General features: G+C 41.4%; 2 protein-coding genes across 3 annotated transcripts; one reads left to right on the forward strand and one right to left on the reverse strand.

The window, feature by feature from the left end:
- Positions 1–760: 760 nt before the first annotated feature.
- On the reverse strand, positions 761–12,354 carry polr1d (RNA polymerase I and III subunit D). Its single transcript, XM_012866849.3, has 5 exons — positions 12,234–12,354; positions 9,794–9,891; positions 9,494–9,570; positions 4,512–4,594; positions 761–1,025 (listed from the first exon to the last, which is right to left on the reverse strand). Exons 1-5 carry the CDS (start codon positions 12,270–12,272, stop codon positions 978–980), a joined length of 345 nt encoding a protein of 114 aa, XP_012722303.2. The 5' UTR covers positions 12,273–12,354; the 3' UTR covers positions 761–977.
- Positions 12,355–13,658: 1,304 nt separating this feature from the next.
- Positions 13,659–22,838, forward strand: sybl1 (synaptobrevin-like 1). Of its 2 annotated transcripts, none has more exons than XM_021318675.2 (8): positions 13,659–13,747; positions 14,191–14,381; positions 14,517–14,574; positions 16,766–16,903; positions 17,823–17,913; positions 19,991–20,058; positions 21,227–21,319; positions 21,524–22,838. In XM_021318675.2, the coding sequence occupies exons 2-8, from the start codon at positions 14,236–14,238 to the stop codon at positions 21,590–21,592; spliced, it is 663 nt and encodes a 220-aa protein (XP_021174350.1). In that variant the 5' UTR covers positions 13,659–13,747; positions 14,191–14,235; the 3' UTR covers positions 21,593–22,838. The 2 variants fall into 2 exon arrangements, with proteins under 2 accessions (XP_021174350.1, XP_012722302.1); XM_012866848.3 differs by having other exon boundaries at positions 13,699–13,858.
- Positions 22,839–23,751: the final 913 nt, after the last annotated feature.

Here is a 23,751-nt window from a genome sequence, read left to right on the forward strand (position 1 = left end):
AGTTCTCACACACACACACACACCTCTCAGACAGCAGGTTTAGTTTCTAAAGGTAGAAAATAACTTTAAGAAGGACTGATTTTCACTCAGTCCACTTAAAAAAAAAAAAAGTCATCCCAAATTATTTTATTCAGAACAAACTAAAAATCCCCCTAAAGACACAACAAGTGGATACCCAGCATTTCAACCACCTACAAAGCTTTACAGGACCAAGGGTCGCTCTAGCTTTGCTGCTTGACAGACATGATTTGAAGTTATTCAAGTAATTCTCTGACGGAAAACAAATCCCATATTTTTCTAAAACTTCAGTCACGCTTTCAGAACGGAGTCAACTCCTCGTGTCAGAAACGATTCATCTTGCACCCATTTATTTTATTAAATGAGTCGTTTTTTTTCCCCATCCATTCTTTTCCCACATGAGCATGTGATGTTATTAAGCTCGACCAACTTCAAGCTTATTATTCACACTTTTCTCCCCCGATCTTCCCCTCTGTCCCTCCAGCTCAGTATGAAGTCCCTGGCACCACATTCCTCCGCTAATAAGGACATATCAGCTCCCCGTACTTCCTCGCCGGTCTGACCTGCCGTCGGAGGGACTCGTGAGGATATTCTGCTGATTGACACGCTGTTTGCTTAAAATCGAGGCGTCTTTGAAAAATGCTCTTACACGAGCCGTGAAATTAAATAACCCAGAGCAAGTCCAACGCCTGAGTGGAAGAAATGTGCAAACACGGGGAAAATCAAAGTTCTTGTAGGCCAGTTTTACGCTTAAAAATATTTTTACTTGTTAATCAGGCAGCACGGTAACAGAACGCAACACTGATACCGGTTTATCACACATTATAAATCACTTAGAGCATCGAACAAAACAATAAAAAAAACTGTACAAGTATTTAAAGCTGACGCTTGTCAGACTTTTGAGAGTGTAAGAGTTCTTGTCGAATAAAGCTGAATCTTTCCGTTTTCCGTTGGGATCTTTATTCCATAGGTTTCTCCTGCGCTTCTTTGAACTCATTCACTCTTGCCTGAAACACAAGAAAAACGACAAAGAGTCACAGGGTGTGTGCAAACGCAGAGCTGACATTGACTCTAAATGAGCCAAAGCTTTTCTCCTGTACCCCCGTCTGAGTACGTTCACATTTAGCAGAAAATAAATTATTTTAAAAAGCTAGGTTTAGTATTATATACCATGCCTTGTAAAAGTATTCATTACACCGAACCTTTTCACCGTTCAAGCACAAATTTCCATTTGATTTACTAGGTTATTATGGGAAGGCCCAAAACACAGCGGTGCATAAGGCTGAAGTGGATGGCAAAGGAAAAAAATGTATAACGCAAGCAAATCTGAAAAGTGCGGAGTGTTTTTTATTTCCACCCAGCTCCGCTGAGTATCTCTCTACCAGGTTTGAATATCTAGATTTAATTACTTAGATGAGAAACGTCTGAAAACATCAGCTGTCAAGTCTTGCTAACGATTCTCCCCTGGGCTCAGGTCTGGACTTTGACTGGACCATTCTGACACATGATTGAGATTTAACCTTAGCTAAGGAGTCTTCAACTCCAGTCCTAGAGAGCCACTGTCCCGCAACCTTTCAATGCATCCCTGCTCCATGACACTACATCAAACTACTGGGTCTTCACCAGAACTTTGCAGAACTTGATGACATGCTGAGAAGGTCATTCGGCTGTCTGTGAGGAGGAAAGCATCTAAAGGTGGAAGGAAAGAGGCTCTCAGGGACTGGAGTTGGAGACCTCTAAAGCTTGGTTTATGGTTGAATCATGTACGTTCCGTGTAGAAATCAGACGCATTGGCATTGAACCAAGCAGACAACTCTTGCAGCATTTACACCACTTTAGGCAATATTCTCCTAGGCTGTAGGGGGCAGCATACAACACCATACTATGTGTGGCAGTAGAAAACAGTTGTTTAAACATTTTAATACCTCCTCGTCTTTCAAGAGTGACAGCAATTTCTTTTAAAAACTGTTCACAATCTGCTGATTAAGAAGATCTTTCTGGGCCGAATCATAACGACAACTCTCCACAAGTAGAAGCACTTGCCATGATTTTCTGCATGGGACTAGTTAGAAAATCTGGACATTGGGACGCCATGCGGACCTCGCGGATGCGTCAGGCATACGCTACACCAGCTTGATTTATAGAGCAATTTAAACACCCACAGGACCAAAGTGCTGTACACAGAGTAAATACACAGCAGTCATATGAAAGCATTAAACCAATAAGAAGACCTGAATAAATAAAACAGCTCTATACTAAAATAATAGAGTAATCATTGAATAAAAACTCTACTATACTTTGTTTTACACTAAAACAAAGTAAAACGGAAAGAGTTATAAAACAAACTGAACAAGGAGAAGAGCTGGGTTTTAAGAAGGGATTTAGAATCAGAAAGAGGAGAGGCCTGTCTGCTGATAAGGGGAAGGTCATTCCACAACTTAGGAGCTGCTACAGCAGAAGCAGGGTCTCCTCTAAGCTTATGCTTTGTCTTTGGCACCCTAAGAAGCAGCTGATCAGCTGACCTGAGGAAAAGGGAGAGTGTGTAGGGGTGTAGAAGTTCAGATAGATAGGGCGGGGAAAGGCCTCTTAAGGGCTCTATAAGCAAATAAAAGGACTTTAAAATGAATCCTAAAATGTACATGCAACCAGTGCAGAGAGGTTAGAATAGGCTTTACCTTCACCAGCTGCCTCAAATGGAAAAAAAATGATTTGCCAATGTCTCTAATATGATTTTCTAACTTAAGTCCAGCATCCACTTTGAACCCTAAATTAGTAACAATTGGCCTGATGTACGAGGCCAAGGCACCAACATCTATCTGGGATAAACCAACCTAGACTCAGTTTCTCACCCACTGCCCTACGTGATTTAGGCGTAATCCTGCTGCCATTTAAATTAACAGGTAATCAACTGGTTTCTCACTGGTATAACAACAATGCAATCATTTGAATAAGGTGGGCTGGAACAGATGCATCTAAAACATGAAGGGATAAGGGGGGCTACCAGAGTTAGCAGGGTGGAATAGAAATGCACACCACACTTTTCAGATTTTTATTTACTAACAAACACCATTCCCCGCCAACAAGCTCGGTCATACACCCGTCTAAACTGCTACTTCCGGTGCGCGCCAAAGGTTTTGCACATAACTCTTGACAATGCCCCCCCCCCGGCAACCGCCTGCGGAAAATTGTGGATAAAAGGTTTATAAAACCATGATTCCCCCTCCTTCCACCTTAGAATCATGCTCTACTTTGTGTTGGTCTGTCGCTTGAAATTCTCATTAAATAAATTACATTTTTGTAGTTGTAACGAGGAAAAATTGGGAAACTGTTTTAGGAGCATGAAGCCTCTTGCAGGGTCTGTAGAACCGTACATGTATGACTTCATGAGAGCCTGAAAGCCAAAGCTTGAGCCCAGTCTGGAAAGGAGGGTCCACTTTGTTGCTGCATTTCCAAGAAACACAAATCCCAGAATCCCCGTGCCGACCAGAATGTTGGACCCTTCAGCAGGATCGATGCCGCTGACAACAGACTCGGAGGGATGAATGATGATCTTCCCCGTTAGGCATACATCTAAGCGCATTTCCAGCTTTGATAGCAAGTCACCAAGAAGAGGCGGGCCTGGGAAATACTGAGCCAAACGCTCCGACTAGGAGCGATATATTATATTATATATTACTAGGAGCAAAGACAAATAACAGGAGGGATTGGATCGACTACCTGCTGGGAAGTTTTGGGAGGAGAACCAAGAGCAGACATGGCTCATAAAGCACACGGCGGTCTGAGCCATGAACATTAAAAACGGCAATCAGTGGCTGAGCCAAATGAGCTGAGGAGCCTTTATCTGCAGCTGCTTGGAATCAGATGGCAGTGTGTGGACGCCTTTGTAAAGCGACGCGAGTTGATGCAGCTGCTTGTCTCCAACATCGCAGCCGTGCTCCAACGGTGCCCTCAGGGGCGACGAGAGGAGGACCGGTCCTGTTCCAACGAGCTGGAATGGGCTGAAGAGCTGCGCATCTACTGGCCAACGCATTTGTGTCACTTTAGAAACCAGTCGATGCAGCATCAAAGAGATGTTGAAACGTTTGAACTTTTCTTTTTGTTTTTTACCCAGGGGAAAAAGTCAACATTGCAAAGGCCTGTTAAAGGCAACGTCTGCTCCATCATCGGTCATTTAAAAACACACGCCAGCGCTGTGTTCTTCACTTTCTGTCCCATCGGGGCTCAGCTTTGCGGATGACGTCGTCTTCTACAGTGATACACTGTTCATTTCTACAATCTTTCTGACTGCGAAGGCTTACACACAGGCAACGGGGCTCCAACACAACCTTTTATGGATCTTTACACAGGAGCGCTAAAAGGCAGATGCATGATTAATCTTTTTTTTTTTTTGACACGTCACAAATAAATACCTCGTTTGTCCCTTTTTAAAATGGCACCACAACAACAACAACAAAAAAAGGGGTGGGGTGGGGGGGGGGAGCACAGAGGTGTACCTGAAATGTGTTGAGAACATGCTGACAAACTTCATGGAGCTCATTGAGGCCGTTCTGTAGCGGCTCCACAGCTGGAATCCCTCCTGAAATGGTCAAAGGAGAACCGATTTAAAAAAAAAAAAAAAAAACACCACCACAACCAGATGAGCCAGCTGAATAAGCGCAGGCTATTTACACTATTTACACTAATATTTCACTTCTCTTAGAAACTGGCCAAAGAAAGTTAGCCCTGCGCTCTCTAAATGATGTGCTACCAGCAATGTGGCAAAAATGTCATAAAATACAACAGATAACTACAAAAAAAAGAAACAGCAATGACAGAATCCGTCCAATTCATTCATATTTCTGTTTAATTAAGAATTTTATTTTACTCTTTTTATTTAATACATTCGTTTGCCTACAAAGCATTAAATGTTAATGTATAAAATAACAGTGTTATAAATAAGAGCTCATTTTAAAGGGATATTTAGTAAGTCAGTGTCATTGGCTTGCTCTTAGGTTTCCCAAAAACGGAAAAACAAATTAAAATAAATTATCTTAGCAACCCTAACCGCCCTAAAAACAGGAAATGTTGAACTAAAGGTTCCATCAAACCAATCTAATCGCTGTTGTGATGGAGAAAATATTTTGTGCAAGAAATGGTTTATGCTAACAAACAATACTGGGTAACCACCGTAACTCATACAGCATTACGCTGCACTGCATTACATTTAGTAAGAGTTGTGAGGTTAGAAATTGATGGTTTAACTTTATTATCTTATTTGGCCTCAAATGGCTTAAAAAGGGTAGCAGATGTTACACTGGAAGCTACACAAAAGCTAAGGCATAAAAGTCAAGATTTTGGTTAATCACCAACATTTTCACATGCCCCACCCAGACAAAATGACTATATGGGAAATAACAGCGTGTTTTATTCACAGAAAACAAATATCAGCATCGTGTAATGAGACTCATTTAAATCGTTAAACTCCTAGGAATCGTTGAGCAGAGCTAAAACTGTTCCTGTTGCTTCGACATAAATCTTTAAATCTGTGAAGTTTGAAAGCATTTTTTTTGGAAGCGGACGTTTTGGTTCCTAATGACTGGAGGAGGCGGTATTTCTTTAGTTGTAATGATCTGTTACAAGAATTGGGATTTCAAACCTAGCCAGGAGAGGCTTTCTTACATAAAAGCTGTATCGTGTGTATTATTAATACAGCAGAAATGGTGGCTCAATGAAGAGTTTGTCCAAATGGATACAAATATCAATAATAATGCCAAACATAGTATATAGGAGGCCTTAAACTATACATGAAAAGGCAGGGCATAATGTGTTATTGAAGGTTTGTTACAGAAACTATGTCTCCTTGTTTGAAGTAAACCTCTGAAACATCTGTTGTTGTGGGGCTAGACTGCTCCTTCACAAACTCCACAGAAACCTTTCCGGCTACCCCTTTCAAGTGCAGGATTAAGGGCTCAGAATCGGAGATTCTGTCCAAGACTTTCCTCAGATTTTGATCCCAGGAAGCCCACAGGGGTCACTTGAAGCAAGGCACACAGTCCATGCAGCTGGACCGCTACGGTTATTCTCCCTTCGCGAGAAATCCAACAAAGACGCAGAAATCAATCAAAAATAACAGGTAAGAATATAAGGCACAGGACGTGCTTTTTTACATGAGAAGGAAACTGAGTGTCGCACAGTGCTGTAGCTGGTGGCACTGCTGTCTTGCAGTAAGAAAGTCCTGGGTTCAACTCCCAGCCTGCGATCTGGAGTTTGCATGTTCTCCCTGTGTGTACGTGGGTTCTCTCCGGGGAGTCCAGGTTCCCCCCACAGTCATAAAACCCTACTGTTAGGTAAATTGGTCTCCCTTAGGTGTGTGTATATGGATGTGTCTCTGTGTTGATGGACTGGCAACCTTTCTAAGGTATAAAGCACCTTAATGCAATGCCGGAGGTTTTTCCTTCCCGTTAATGGGAAGTTTTTCTTTCCACTGTCACTTCATGATTGCTCAGTAAGAGCAAGCATGAGTGAATCACTCCAGGAGTGAATGCTGCTTGTCAAGACTTTGATGCAATCAACTGGTTCCCTTATATAGGAAATTTTTTGACCAATCTGTATAATCTGATTGAATTTGACTTTGTAAAGTGCCTCGAGATGACATGTTTCACAAATTGGCGCTATATAAATAAAATATAATTGAAATTGAAATTGAATGGACGGATGGAAAAACAAAGTGGGGCAGGCGCTCTGGTTTGATTCTGTTTTGGTTTTTTTTATCATGAAATCCATACCTACTGAGAGCTACCAAAGCCTGAACGAGGAGGCTTAAAGCAGCCTGAAATCCAGATCAAAGGCTTCTTTTAGGCTTTGAGCAGATAACACACTTTGCGCATAAAACAAACCAAATGCGGCAAATGATAAAACGGGTTAAGGCGGGGCAAACAGTCACATCATTCTAACAACTTAATTAACAGACGTAAATAGTTCGAGCAATCAAATGGATTAACCGTTAAGAGATGACTTTCCATCCATTGGTTACAGTGGGGAGCAACGACGGCAGGCTTGAACAGGACGCAGCCTTTAATACCACCGACGTCTAAGGGCAAGAGGGAAACTACCAGCTTCTCCTGACAAAAGCCTCAAAGCCATTTGGGTTTTACTAGGATGAAAACACATCCTCCATGAGTCCAAAAACTTGTGGCAATAACAAGTTGTTTTCTTAGCTCTGCAAAGTCCTTTCATGTGACAGGGCGGCTGTTTGTTTTTTTTGACGGCAGAAATGTCACAGGGATTTTTTTTTTAAGACATAATGCCTCTCAACAAAGTGTGTGTGTGTGTGTCTGTGTCTGAGTGTGTGTGTGTGTGCGTGTGTGTGTGTGTGTCTTAGTTCAATGTTGGCCTTTCTTGTGCAACTGGGTGACCTAAGTGAACACACAAGACTCCAATCAGCGTGTTTACTTTGCAAACCAGACCGAAAATTCTCTTTCAGCTTCCCTGCTTTCACGCAAATAAACAAATCTGGACCGTCAGAATTGCAGAGGGCCCTTGAACTCAAACCCGCGTCAAGTTTCTCACATTTTTTAACGTTACAGCCACAAGCATCAACATATTTTACTGGGATTCTGTGCAACGGACCAACAAAAGGCAGCTGTGACGTGGGAGGAAGAGGATACGTGGGTTTGGAAATATGGCACAAAAATCTGAAAAGTGTGGCTTGTATTCGGCCCTTCAGCGCCGACGCTTTGTAGAACCACATTTTACTACGCGCATGCAGCTGGAGATGTTTTGAGCCATGTCTGCATCAGCTTTCCAACTCTTGCCCATTCCTATTTGCATAATACCTCAACCTCAGTCAGACGGGGGTGGATAGGATCTGAGAACTTGAATTTTCACGACGTGCGACAGATTCTCAACTGTATTCGGGGCTGGGCTTTGACTAGGCCATTCTCGCATATGAACACGCCTTGAACTGAACCTTTCCATTGTAGCCCGGGTTGCGTGTTTAGTCCTGCTGAAAGTCCAATCTCCACCACAGTCTCAAGCCTTTTATAGAACATAACATGTTTCCTTCCAGGACTGCCCTGTTTTCGGCTCCATCCGTCCTCCAAACAACTTTTCCATCAGCCGCCTCTGTGTTTCACTGCAGGGGCGGCGCGTTCGGGCTGATATGCAGGCTCAGCTTTCCTCCAAACATCGTTGTCAACATGCATGTTGACATAAAAGCTCAAGTTTGGCCTGGCGTGAGCAGAGCGCCGTCTTCCATGTGTTTGCAGGCAGGATTTCTAAAAACTTGCAACTGGATTTCCTTCATTCTACTTTTGCGTAAAGGTCAGATTTGAGGAGCGCCGCAACTAATGGTTGTCTTCTCACGCCTGAGCTGTGAATCTCTGCAGCTCCTCCAGAGCTACCAAGGGCCTCCTAGCTGCTTTCTGATCAATGCTCTCCTTGCCAAACTCTCTAAGCTTCTTTTGTGGTGATGGCTTACACAGTGAATCCTTTACAGGACTGTCTCAGAAAATTAGAATATTGTGATAAAGTTCTCTATTTTCTGTAATGCAATTAAAAAACATGAAATGTCATACATTCTGGATTTATTACAAATCAACTGAAATATCGCAAGCCTTTTATTGTTTTAATATCGCTGATTATGGCTTACAGCTTAAGAAACCCAAATATCCTATCTCAAAATATTAGAATATCATGAAAAAGTATACTAGTAGGCTATTCAACTAATCACTTGAATCGTCTAATTAACTCGAAACACTGCAGGGTTTCCTGAGCCTTGAAAAACACTCAGCTTGGTTCAGTAAACTAAATCACAAGTATGGTAGTGGTTAAGAGACGACATCAGATTCTCACAGTAACTGGTGTACTGACCATGGCATTACTGTCCTTGATTGGCCTGCCAATTCCCCTGACCTGAACCCCATAGAGAATTTGTGGGGTATTGTGAAGAAGAAGCTGAAGGACACCAGAGCCAACAATGCAAATGAGCTAAAGGCCGCTATTGAAGCATCCTGGGCATCCATAACACCTCAGCAATGCCACAGGCTGATTGCCTCCATGCCACGCCGCATTGATGCAGTAATCTGTGCAAAACGATTCCCAACCAAGTACTGAGTGCATTAATGGACATTTTCAAATGTTTGATTTTGTTTTGCTGTTTATTTGGTCTGAGGAAATATTCTAATATTTTAAAATAGGATTTTTGAGTTTTCTTCAGCTGTACGCCATAATCAGCGATATTAAAACAATAAAAGGCTTGCGATATTTCAGTTGATTTGTAATGAATCCAGAATGTATGACATTTCATGTTTTTTAATTGCATTACAGAAAATAAAGAACTTTATCACTATATTCTAATTTTCTGAGACAGTCCTGTATATTCAGATAAAATCCCAGTAAAATGCATTGAGGTTTGTGGTCCTAACGACACAAAATGTGGAAAAAGATTCAGGGGAGTGCGGAGACTGCCGCTGAGCTCTGTGGATGAGACGCTGACCTCGTGTCTGGATGCGAAAGTTGATCTTGCTCTCAGACGGATGGGTGATGGTGTAGCCGCAGAACTCCACGTCCGGGCTGCCGAGAGAAAACAGGAGGGTGAAGGTGAGAGACACGGGATGGTTGGGGCTGTTTTGCCTGGAAGCTCTGCTAGAGGGGGAGGATGCAATCCCTCCGACAGGCCAGAAACAGCAGCCCGTAAATCACAGATTCCAGGGAGAATACCAGGAGCGGATTTAACTATGCCAGCTCCAGCGTCTGTGAACGCTACAGCTCAGCAACACAAACACAAGCCACTGACTTCTTCATGATCATGTATCGGAGGGCGTTGCCCAGGGTGTGGTCCTCGTTGTGCATCACGAAGGTCACGCAGCCGTCGTCGGCGCCGTCCGCCTGGACCTGTTGAAGGAGAACGCTGGCGTTACACAACGACACCCCCGGCAGGAAAGAGCTAGTTCGCGTCACGCCGGCCTTCGTCCGTTTCGTTCCGCGTCCATAAGAGGGAGAAATCTATTTTGGAGACGAATGCAGCTGCAGGCGTTCACCAACAAGATACACAAACGAGCTGTTTTCCTCGTCGACTGAACTGCTGGAAGCACATTGGCCACACTAAGCTGCGTGTAACTGCATCAGGAGGGCCTGGGTGTGCACCTTGATTACACGCCGCCGCTCTCATGGCATCCGGTGACAGGCGCTCGCACCGCCACTTTACGAGCCCTGGCCTCGGCTCCTCAGCTGCTCGCTCCGTTTACTGCGAGGCAAAAAGCCGCTTCTTCTGCTCTTGCTCTCTAAAAAGAGCCTGGATGGGACGTGTCCCCGTCACCAGATGGGACAACACCTCTGGCAGCTGTGCAGTCACAGCACGAGAGGAAGGGACACCCTACAAAAACTAGGGATACTGCAGGTATAAATCGTTAAAGTCTGGAGTTTTTTTGTACAGGTATTCTTCCGTGATAGCCCTGTATTTAGCTCTATCTTCCCATAAAACCACCCCCCCTCCACCAGCATGATGCCGCCTCCACCATGTTTTAAGATGTATTCCGGGTGACGAGCAGGCATCTGTGTCCCTACCGTGAGTGGGTTGCATATAGTGGCCATAAACTGTTGGTATGTTGTCTGACTTAATGCCGCTTTCTTTACTTACTAGCCAGGTGACTTGCGAAGGTAACTGGTTGCACTGGGTTTTATTTAGAGATATCAGAGTAAAGGGGGGCACACCAAACTATTCTTGAACCCATCATTATCCTTTCTGAGAAAAATGATGACTTACTGACTTATTGCCGGTGTGATAACATTTTTGCCATTCAAATCCTGTTGCATCGCATTGTATAGGAATTAGGGTGAGAACAAATATCTCACAGGCACAGAGGGATGAAACATAGGGCTGGACGATGATTTGATAACGATATACATCGATTGATAGACGTATATAAAAAAGGGTCAATACAAAGTTCAATAGAACAAAAGTTTTCCTTCCTTATGCATTCTAGCCATGTAGGTTAATATTACAGTCATTACATCCTCCCAGCCAATCACAAAGCAGACCCAGGAACCTCCATCATCAAGCTCCGCCCCTTCAAAGAGTCCAGAGAGCACGGGTTCTTTTTTTAAAAAACTTGTAGTGTTGGTAAAAAGCTGGTTGAATAAATGGCAGAGCTTGAATTCAGTGTTTGTGTGTTCTGTATCTAAAAATAGGTTGCTAAGCAACAGCATAAAATGGCCAGGGCTGCACCTAAAATATATGTTTTGAATTTGTTGATAATTATCAATATGATTTCTATTTTATCAATATGCTTTTTTTTCTATATTATCCAGCCCTAATGAAACACCGTCTGGATTCATTACACTTCTGTTACTGTGTAATGTGGAAAAGAGGACTGAGAATATAACATTCATTGAAACACAAGCTGTATGTTAAAGTGTCAGCTATTAAAATACCACAATAGACACACACACACAACACTATAAGACTTATATATATATATATATATATATAAGAAGCTGCATTATAATAAAATCTTGATTGCTGGTTCCATTGCAGGTCAGTGATTTCATTGTTGTGGTTCTTAAGTTAAGCTGCTTTCTGGGCATTTTTTTAGAGGAACATTTTCAGATCCTGTGTCCCCTGAACCTAAGAAGCAGAACCAACAACAAAAATACTATTGAGGCGTTTCCTTCTAGTGCACCAATAAAAGACAGGCAGAAAGAACAACTCGGATTAATTTCATTCACGATGCTTTAACAGGATCTTTCCTTGGAGCAATAAATCCAGATCCAACTTTAGCCAAAAAATAAAATAATAAAAAACACTCCAGCTGTATTTTACACCCAATCCTCAACTAGTTTGTGACAGAAATATCGATCAAATGATCGATCCACCTTGGTTACACACATTGACAAATACACTAAGAAGCTGGAGAAAATATTCAGTTGTGTTAGGAATAATCAGGATGGCAGTGGTTAAAAGACGCACACGTCACAACGTGCATTGGGTGAATCTAATTTAAACCAAGTCGACGCAGAAATACCCAGATCTGCGCGAAAAACAACTGCTATAGCTGCAGGACTGTTTTGATGTTGCTAGCTGCTGCGGCTACACACGTGTGGGGAGAGCAGGCTGTTTAAGAGGCTAACGCCGGCTCCTAACATCCCATAATAACCCAACAATTACGTCTGATAACGAGAAGGTCGTGTGGTATAAAACATTCGCAAACGGAAAGCTTTTTTCCCCCACTTCTTACCATTTCAAGCACCGGTTTCTTTTCGCCTTCCTCGGCCATGCTGCAGCCTGCAGGGTCTCGCTACGTCCGTCAATATGAGAACCGCGTGGGATTTTACCCCTCCGCTTTGTCTGACAGGCAGTTACTTGACAGGAGGAGAGCGCTTTAAGGTAAAATTGTACTCTCTAACCACAACATTCAACCAAATTAGAAGAATACTATGAAATAATTGATAATTGAAAACATTTACTACTGTAGGGTGAGTTGTATGGAGGGGGAAAAAACAATTTAACACCATAACTGCTGAAGGTTTATCTTCTGCATAAAGACAAGAAATAACTCATTCCACCATGAGCAACATCAGCATTGTATCCAAACACATTTATTTTAAATAATTATGCTTACAACTGTTGTCTCTGTGGTAAAGTTGATTTTGGGAACATTAAATTATTTGTCAAATGTAACATATTTGATTTAATAATAGTAATAATAATAATAAGTTTTGTTGTTATGGATATGTTTTTGACCAACATTGCATGCACAACAGTACTACTGGACATTGATTAGAAAGTCATTCTTCAGTATTGGGGAGCAGTCTGTTAAGTCAAGGCTTTCACATTAAATTAAATAAACAAGTTTTATTACAAGCAAATGTCGTTTCTCCTCATCAGCTCATGATCTGGCCTGCCGTTTTCTTTATCCACTGAGTGTTTGTCACCACAGTATGAAAAGCTGGTGTTCTTGGTGCCAGTTATCACGATTGGTGTGGTCACAAAAATATGGACCTGCAGGCCAGCATCCACTGGGAATCCTAGTTGTCCTCAGGTCCAGATTACACATTGCCTTTACTTTAGACTGGGATGTTATGAATTAGGACTGAAAGAATAAATACATTTTGGATGTACTACAGAACAGCACAGTGAGACATAATGTGCTTTTAATCAAAACTGAACATTTTATTTGTTATGTATTTGATTAATTCCATATTTAATCAATTATCTTGAAATTCCTTCCTACTAAAAATTATTGATTATATGTATTCTTTAAGGGATTATACGTTTTGGGGTACCTTTGGCCTTCCACAGTCCAGGAGAACCTAATGTCAACACATTGCACACAAAAAACACAAAAAAAAAACATATTTCATTAAACCTGTCTAGGGGTTGTAAAAGAGGCATTGAAAATTACACAAACTTTCACTGTAACGTTCACTGACTACATTTTAAGTGGTCAGTGAACGTTTCATCAACCTTTTCGATTCCCGTGTTTCTTAACGGCCCTTTTGACCAAAATGTCCGGGCTCGCAGTCTGCGTGTAGCCTGAAATGTTGGTCTGAGGGCAAATTTAACACGTCCCGCCTACCAACCACGGAGGCTGCGCGAGTGAAAAGATGTGACGATCAAACTACGTCACACGTAGCCTATAATAATGTAGTTTAAACCACAGCGCAAAGCGTTTCCTGTCTATGACAAAAGGCGCTGTGGAAACGACATTACCCAGGAGTCACAGCGAAGCATTTCCGGTGTTGCTAAACCGTAAGCACAAGTCACTCGAAAGGGATTAGCTAGCGTGCTAGCAACAGAAACACTTTCAGATGTAGAAATCGGAACCAAACGAGGAACTTTAAGCGTCACTGACACATAGAGGTAAAACGTATATCCGATAGTTGTGCTAGTTCTGTTTATGTAGGAAATGACATGTTGTTAAACCACTTATTTCCTCCCCAACGCCACTGTGTACGTTGCGGAACAACAACAAAGCTCGGTGTTTCCCAACCACCGTTGTCAGCTTTTGCTTTTACTTCTCGGCATTATGCAGGTCACGCATCAAGAGGCGGCGGCAATAAGATCAGGAGCTAATCCGGCTCGCGGTGCTATGCTCTCGGATAGCTCCATTCGGACGTGTGCCTTTTCTGTCTCTTTCTGGTTCATTTAGTCTGTCTCCGTCGTTGACAGCTGAGTGCTGTTTCCTTTTCTAGGCGGCGGATAAAAGAGCTGAGAGGAAGAACAAAACAGCTGCTGCCATGGCAATCCTTTTTGCTGTGGTGGCTCGTGGAACCACCATCCTGGCGAAGCATGCCTGGTGCGGCGGCAACTTCCTGGAAGTCACCGAGCAGATTCTGGCCAAAATCCCTTCGGAGAACAACAAGCTGACCTACAGCCACGGCAGGTAACCGGACCCTTGGCTGCGTCTCTCTGGTGTCCCTCTGGGGTGTGTGTGTGTACAGGTGATCTGATCTGATCTGTACTCCTCCTGGGTGTCGTCTGCATAATAACTGTAGGAGGCGTTTTCTCTTTTCTCTAGCTATCTCTTTCATTACATCTGCCACGACAGAATCATCTACCTGTGCATCACAGATGATGTGAGTATGTTCTAGCTTTAAATATTGGCCATACATTTAATGTTAAACTAATCCTCTGAATCTAGTAGGGCTCTGAGGCTGTGTGTGTTTTATTCAATAAGAAAGTATGTTCTCTGTTGAAGAAAGAATATTCACCAACACAAAGTATGTTTATTTATTTTTTTAATTATATGGAGGTCCAATCCTGCCATAACTAAAAATACATACAGGAATAAATAAATGACTCAATAAAAATAAATATAGGGCTCAAAAGTAGCTAAAATAGGAAATTTTGTGCCATTAAATGCAACAAAATATAAAAAAAAACATGTATTCAATAACTGATTAATCGGCTCTAAATAAATATTTTATTTCAATATTTAAAGGTATAGTGGACAAATCTTTTTTTGACTTCCGAGTTCCGGGGGAGACCACCATATCTATTAGTTGTCCCACATGCCATTCAATGTGATACACTCGCGTAACACCAGTGTTCGTGCTCGTTCAGTGTTAGTTTCTGCTTGCTGGCTCCATACGCGCACTTTTCTAGTGTTTATGTATCCGGTTAGCTTCGGTGTTAGCCGTTCATTGTAGCTTCACCGCTCTCTCGTCCGGATACTTTGAACATGGCTAGGAGTCGCGAGAAGTAAACTGTCTTATAAGTTTATGAGAAGGACCTCAGTAGAAGGAAATGAGACCAGATTGTATTTGGGAGATTCTTTCACATGATCCCCCATGAGGAGCGGAAGAGCAGGTAGGACGATCTTGTGCGTGCGCAGTTGTTCAAAAAGGGACTTGTGTGTTTTTTACCTACATTTCCAGAAAAACTGTCCACTCAACCTTTCTAACTGTCCTGTTTTATCTCTTTACTTTTGTTTTTTTGTATTCAAACAACTAATTTTCAATCGTACGTTTTTCTTAAACTCTTTTTTTCACTATGTATTTATTACTTATTGTATTTATTATTGTTTGCTGGATTATTTCATTCACCCCTTTTTATTCTTTGATATTTAGTTACACCCAAATATACACTGCTAAAAAAACAAATAAAGGGAACCCTTAAACAACACAATGTAACTCCATGTCAACCACATTTCTGTGAAATCAAACTCTCCACTTAAGAAGCAGCTCTGATTGATAATCAATTTCACCTGCTGTTGTGCAAATGGAATAGACAACAGGTGGAAACTAGAGGCAGTTAGCAAGTAGTGGTAGCGAGAGATGGAGTCTACAGCCCACACCAGTGGCTCAGGTAGTGCAGCTCATCCAGCATGGCACATCAATGTGAGCTGTGGCAAGATGGTCTGCTGTGTCTGTCAGCGTAGCGTCCAGAGCATGGAGGCGCTACCAGGAGACAGGCCGGTACATCAGGAGACCTGGAGGAGGCTGTAGGAGGACAACCACACTGCAGCAGGACCACTACCTCTGCTTTTGTGCAAGGAGGAACAAGAGGAGCTCTGATAGAGCCCTGCAAGATGACCTCCAGCAGGCCACATATGTCCATGTGTCTGCTCAGACGATCAGAAACAGACTCCATGAGGGTGGTGTGAAGGCCCAACATACACAGAATATTTCCTTCATTCAGATCTAGGGTGTTATTTTAGTGTTCTCTTTATTTATTTTGAGCAGTATACTTAAGGCATTTTGTTTTTGTCTCTCAAAAATAAATAATAATACAATAAACAATATATTTTTAAATAATTTTATTGTCCTTTTAATTCTGAAACGCTGATATAATACGGCCTCTATCTCCCTGGCATTTTCTTCCCCTACAGATCCCACCTCCCAGCCCCTTTATTTTCGTCTTCTTTTTCCATGTGGTCTGACCGTTTATCTGGCAATGTAAAAACAGAGGGGGCGGTCTTTGGACCAGCATCACCGCCTCAGCTTGAGTTTAAATGAAAAATGAGCATAAAAAGTTAGAGTTAAAATACAAGTTTAGTAATAAAATATATATTTGGAGCTGATTAGTTGATCAATTAGTGAATAAATGTCTTTATTATTTTTGTTGCATTTAATGGCACATAATTTTATATTTTTTGCTACTTTTTGTCCTTGTCATTTCTGTATGTATTAATTGTGGGGGTTTCTACTGCCCTTATTAGCTGGCTTAGTGATAAATGTTGTTGTTTAGATATTATAATACTACACCGACGGCAACATAATCTTTAAGTCACTGTCTCTTCTCATGGTTACGTCTCGCACATGCCAGGACTTTGAAAGATCACGTGCATTCGGCTTCCTCGGTGAAGTCAAGAAGCGCTTCCAGACTACATACGGATCCCGGGCGCAAACGGCTCTACCTTATGCCATGAACAGTGAATTCTCCTCTACACTCGCAGCCCAGATGGTAGGTAGTCACAAACCTACAATATGCAGAAACCAATGGTGATGGCTGTCGTGTGACTTGGCCACTTAGTTGTGCAGATATTATCACTACGGCAGGAAGATCCTGGTTTCGGGTGCTGGTCAAGGCCTCTTTTGTGTGGAGTTTGCATGTTTTTGATTTACATCTATGGATTTGCTCCTGACACTCTGGCTTCATATCTTACATGTTAGTTTAAATGAACTCTTTAAACAGACCTTACACTTTGTTATGACCCTAACTGATCAGCAACTATTCAGCTCCACACACAGCAAACCCATGGGCCACTCTCAGAACCAGCATTTAATCCTGCAGTAGTTTAAGCTACAATAGCACATCTGTTGGGTCAGACCACATCAGACAGCCTTGTCTTCACCTTCATTGCCCAAGACCTTGTGACCAACTGATCACCGTTTCTTCTTGGACTAGTTTAGATAACTACTGACCACTGCACACTGGAATCAGCCTACAATATCTGCCGCTTCAGACGTGCTTTGACACAATTGCTTAGCCATTTGGCCCTCGTCAAACTCATTAAAATGCTTACACACAGTGTCCCTCGTTGGACTAAGAGCGATCTGGCACCAACCCCTCAGTGGCCATGCAGGGTTTAAATATGTGTAGAAAATGTACTGAGTTGAGATTAATCCACACGTCTTCAGAAATAAATCCAGTCCTGGCTGTTTTCCATAACGGAAAAGGTTAAAAAGATTTTAAAAGTTGTTGAGACATAACAGAAATTACAGGTATAGCCGTTCAGGATGTACTGTTTGACCATTTTAGTAAATCTGAGTTGCATTGATTTCAGGATGGATGAAAATGACTGTTGCATTTAAGACCAGTACTCGTTCAGACTAATTTTCTCAAAATGCACAAAAGAGTTCTCATCTATGTTTTTTCGCAGAAACACCACTCAGACCCACGAGGGTCAGATCGTGTGACTGAGACACAGATGCAAGTCGATGACCTAAAGGGTATTATGGTCCGCGACATTGGTAAGCTGCCCTTTTAGGCTTACAGCAAAAGTTATTATTCATAGTAGTAGTAGTGTTTTTTGTTAACAAGTTTTGGAAATGTAAATTCTGTAGTGTTGAAATCAGTGTAAGCTGGTTTATGTGCCTAAAAGTGTTTAGCAAACACAAATGGAAAAACCTTACAGCTTTGTTGCTGTTGGGGAATGAGTACATGTTCACTCAAGATATCCTGCACACCTTCTTAAAACAAATTTTATGTCAGCACTATTATCTTTAAATATCCCTAAACCTTGTTAAGTCCTCATAGTCAGAGCAGTGTATTGGTTCCTGGTCTGCTGACAAGGCAGTGCTGGTGTTTGTCCATCCAGCTCAAAGTACACTTAATGTTGCGGGCCAACATGGTAATTAGGGATGCAAGGTATTAATAAATCAGTTCATCTGAAGTTGAATGATCGTATTGATCGACTGACGATTAATTGATAAGCGGCCATTTTATTAAAAACCTGAGTTTTCTAATGTGTCAGGAGAGGCTTTCCTGAAGGGCTTTTTTTTTAACGATATGCTAAATTTAAAAAAAAAGGAACCTCATTATATTTTGACATTATTTGTGCCAGCTATCAAATACTGACTGATTCAACCAAAAAAAAAATTTTTTTCACACATTATTAACCTTAGATGTATTTATAAAATAGAACATAACAGGAACCTGTGAGGTTATCGAATAGAAAAAAAAATAAGATGAAGAGAATAAAATACACTACCACTCAAAAGTTTGGCATCTCTTCGATGTGTCGTTATATTGTTAATAAAAAGCACCATTTTCTTCAATTAAAATAACATTAAATGAATCAGGAACACTGTCTAGACATGGTCAAAGTGGTATTCTGTCTATCATGGAGTGGCCACACTGTTACCACCGGATCTCAACCTTTTTGAGCTGTTGTGGGAGCAGCTTGACCATACAGTCAGTAAGAAGTGCCCATCAAGCCAATCCAGGTCGTGGGAGCTGCTCCAGGGAACCACCAGAGGGGAGACATTTCCTTAATTACCACAACAAGTTAATGGTCCAAAGGTCTGTATGGCTCTACTTGCTGGAAATAAAGGATTATTTGATAAAAGCAAAGTTTTAAAGACAAAATGAATATTTCAAGTACAAATCCCTATTTCTAACCATGTCAATAACCTAATTATAGTTTCTATTCATTTTGCAACTGATTTGATTAATAAAGTGTGTTTTCTTGGAATTAAATTTTTTTTGCTGACTACAAATTTTGAGCGGTAGGGTAGATGAAAGACTTATAATCCCTCCTAAACAGAGTTGTAAAACTATAATTTAAAGAGAGGTAAATTAAAGGTTAACTTAAAAACAAACCATCAAAATGACAACTTCAAATATCCCAGAGAGGGTTAAGAATACAATCAATAGTACTGACAAGTGAACACAAACAGGCTCCCTGACTTGAAAACAGACATTCTACTTCGAGGCTGTGAACGGGCTGCTCTTCGTATAAATAAACCTAGACCCACGTCAGTTTAAGAAACACCGCATGGTTTACGTGGTCGTCTGGTGTGAGTCGATCACAGTGAAGTGTTCACAGTGAAGTTGACGCAGTCTGGTCCAACATGCTGGACACAGCTGCTATTTAGGTGTTAATGTAATGAGCTCTTCAAGTGTTTATATGTAAAAGCAGAACAAAATAATATGCATTTTGCTGCCCTGTCGTCATTTAACAGCGGAAAATAATCCCACAATGGACTCTGTTTGGAACACCTCTGGGTTGACTCCGCCATGATTATGTCTCTTACAACTACTGGGATGTGGCTCCGCTTAAGGGTTAGCACTGGTCCCCAGTTCTAGATGGCGCTACAACACTGAAAAAGGGTCCATCTAAGCAGACTTTATCTGTTCATCGGATGGAACTAATTTTAATCTAATAGACCATTATTTGTCGATTGATCGGAAGTCGATTATTTGTTTGCATCCCTAATTGTAATGCACGAAACCACAGGAAACTCAGATGATGGACATTTCCAGCCTCGTATTGTTGGATGTTTTTTATTTACCTCTGTCTGCCTCTTGTTTTTTTTTTTTTTACAGACTTGGTGGCTCAGAGAGGAGAGAAGCTGGAGTTGCTGATCGACAAGACAGAAAATCTGGTTGATTCAGTGAGTTTTAAAACCTGTGGCGTTCCGACGCCTTTTCTGAGACATAATAATGAAGAGTAAAGGATGCATACAGTGCTATGCAGACGTATTAACACCCAGTACAAACCTCAGGGTGTTTTATAGGGTTTTATGTAATAGACCAACACAAAGTAGTGCCTGATTGTGAAGTAGAGGACTAATTATATACGGCTTTCAAATCATTTTACAAATAAAATTATGAAAAGTGTGCTGTCAATTTTTCTTTCAGTCTCACTGAATCAGTACTTAGTTGAACCACCTTTTGCTGCAATTAAAGCAGCAAGTTTTTTTGTGTGTCTCTATTAGCTTTGGACTTTAAGAAACTGAAATGTCTGTGTATTCATCATTGTAAAATACAAAAAGCTTAGTGCCATTAGATTTAGTGTCCGTAAACATCAGTATTCACACTTGCCGCAGATTGTGATTTGGATTTAAGTCTGGACTTTGACTGGACCCTTATGGCACATGGATGGCTTTCATTTCAGCTATTCCAGTCGCAGCTTTGCCCGCATGTTCTCCACCCTTGTCTCAAGTCTTCTGCAGTCTATCAGTTTGTTTGTTTTTTCAACATTGCTCTTTTTCATCTTCGTATAAACTCTGAACGAGCTTCCTCATCCCTGCTACTGAGAAGTGTCCACACCGTCACTGTTTGCCCTGTGGTTGTTGCGTTGGCGGCGATGCGCAATGTTTGTTTTCCACCATATAGCGTCTTCCACCATATAGCGTCTTCCATGCAGGCCTAAAAAGTTTTGATCTAATCCAGACCAGAACATGCTCTTTGACATGTTTGCTGTTTCTCTTTCCGTATAGGCCAGATTTGTGGAGAACATGAGGAATAGTGGTGTCTTGGAGGCTTGCAGTTGTACTGTACAGTAGTGTTGCTGTCAAACGAGGACTTGATACTGAGGTCAAATTATTCAGACTAAATAGGACACTGCTGTGGGAAATTGGCAGCACTGGATTTTATTTAGGGGTATCAGAGCAGGTTGAGTACAAATGTGCCCCACTTTTCATGCCTTTTTTTTTTTATATGTAAAATATTCTGAAAACTATACATCCTTCTCTATACTTATACTTTTTGGCAATGCACAGCCATTATGTTTCCTCAAAATCGTGTGATTAACTTTCTTTTCATTTGCTTCTCCACCAGTCGGTCACATTTAAAACCACGAGTCGCAACCTTGCGCGGGCCATGTGTATGAAGAACCTCAAACTGACGGTCGTCGTCGTGCTGGCGTCTCTGGTAAGCATGGATGGATCCTGATTATTGATGACACGGTCTGGTTTAGAAGCCGACCTGTTTGAACTGAAGCGTACCCTCGCAGGACGGACCTTTCTAAAGGCCGTTGTCTTTTGAGAGGAATTTGTCTTGTGCAAGCGCCTTCACGTGTCCGCTCAGTCTCGTGATGACTCTGACGGTGGGCTAACCCTCTTGTGCTCTCTTCAGGTGGTCCTTTACATCATCGTGTCTGCTTCCTGTGGAGGCCTCAGCTGGCCGTCGTGTGTCAAGAAATAAGACGGGATAGAAGAGGGAGACCGAGGAAGAGGGGAGGAGAAAGACCTGTTTAACTTCAAAAGCCAACGGACCAACGGAGATGCAGCGCTCCTTTTCAACGCTCCCCTTCCTTTAACATCGCCGGAAGACGCATGCTTCGTCTCCTCCTCCTCCTCCTCTCAACGTTCGCGCCCTCACCTTAACAGTCTGCACATTTATTTGCCTTCAGGACCAGGAGTCCCAACTTTATGCCCACATTTATAAGCAGCCGCCACGTGGCCTAAATCCGATGTGGGAGACTAAAATCTTGTCCTATTGTCCGTCTGGTACATCCATCCCATCTCATGCACTTGTCGGCCCGACGTATCAGGTTGTGATCCTGTCTCGCACCCGTCTGTGTAAATACTCCCTTCAGACTGATGAACCACAAAGATAGCAAAGCGTAACCCGTTGTCGTCTCCGCTTTTGTTTTTGATGCCAGAAACACCCGCAAGCATCAGTAGCACCCGTCTTTTGCTTCAGACCCGTCAGATAGGACTTCCGCTGTCCAACAGTTTGAGCTTCTGTTTAACATGTAAAGTAATTAAAGTGGACTGAACCGATGCAGTATGCGGATTTTCTACATTTGTTGAATCACATAGTGTAGTAGCAACTTCTAAAATGTATCTTGTAAAATAGCAGACTTGGATCAAAAGAATAGATATTGCACATCAGATTAGTATAACTGATAGTCAATGGCTGTTTTAAAGCATTTGTGATTAATCAAAAGATTTTACCTCCTGGCCGGGAACCCGATTCAAAGCGTCCCTTGTACCTTCTCCTTCCAATGGGATGTTCAATGTGCCCACCATTTGTTGGCTAACACACTGCACTTTTGATAATGTACATAGATCTTTGTTTCCTGGCATCGTATGGCTTGTGGTCATTGTTATCTGATTACTGTAAATCCAGATTTAAATGAATGAAAAAATCTGATTGCTTCGAGTGGAGGATCGCAGCACAACGAACCCAAACTGGATGTATTGGCTCCATTCTTTAAAGTTCTGCATAGACGAGTGAGAACGGCACTTTGGTTTGTGCGGTGGTAATCGTTTCAATGGCCAAAAGATTCAGAGAGAAGATTATTTACAAAACTACACACTGCAAGTGATATATTGTCATTTTAATAAAATGGTGCGACCTCGAAGAGAAACCTGAAATGTATTTATTCACAAATAACCTAAAATTCCTTCAAAACATGAATAAACATGTAAATGTGATGAATCAACACTTTATCCATTGGTTTTGATTTTCATATATTTTGAAGAAAATGTAATAAGCCATTTGTAATCTGTGTTACCAGTGAGATGAAAAATTTAGCTGCTGTATTTATTTTTTGTCATCACAGCTGGATTTGTAGGGTAACAGGCAGGGTGAGGAACAAAAATTTTTAAAAAAGAATTTCATCTTTAAATAATGCTAGGCCAGCATCCATACATTTAAAAAAATGTATCAGCTGGATCTTTTCTTTAAAAACCTATAATAACTAGCTTTAATAAAACTATAGCTTTTTTTTTTTTTTTTTTTACAAAAAATACAATATTGTAAGAAATAAAAAAATATATAATTGACAAACTTGATTAAAAATACTGACCTAACACCAATATTATGCTCCTAATTTAAATATTTAAAAACTTGTTTGTATTAATCATGTCTCATTTTCATTTTCCTGCCAACAGTGCTTTTCAATAGAAATTTAAAATCCTGTAAATTAGTTAAGCCAAATATTTAGGCTTAAATCTGGCACATTTAGTGTAATTTCAGAAGTAAGAACTTGTTCTTTTGGACCATAAATCTTCCCCCATCATGTCATCTGCTGTTCAACTTAACCTGTGGGAAAGTATTTTAGTAACTACATAATATTCCTATCTTAAAATTGAGTTCCTTCTTGTCTTAACTTTTGAGGTAAATCCTTCTAAAAAAGTGTGACAGAAACACGGACCAGTAACAGATAACCACAATCTTGAGAGGTTTGTGAAGCAGAGCGCTTTCAAGAGTTTAGCAGACATTCACTCCAGTGAAGCTACTCCTGAAACAGATGAAACTAAATAGTACATCTTATCTGGTAATCAAGGTCACAGAGTGTGGAGAATGACTGCAGAGCCTCACACCTAGCCATTTAAAGTCTAGTGTGAAGTTTT

The sequence above is a fragment of the Fundulus heteroclitus genome, chromosome 23 (genome assembly GCF_011125445.2).
Source record: "Fundulus heteroclitus isolate FHET01 chromosome 23, MU-UCD_Fhet_4.1, whole genome shotgun sequence".
NCBI classification, from domain to species: domain Eukaryota; kingdom Metazoa; phylum Chordata; class Actinopteri; order Cyprinodontiformes; family Fundulidae; genus Fundulus; species Fundulus heteroclitus.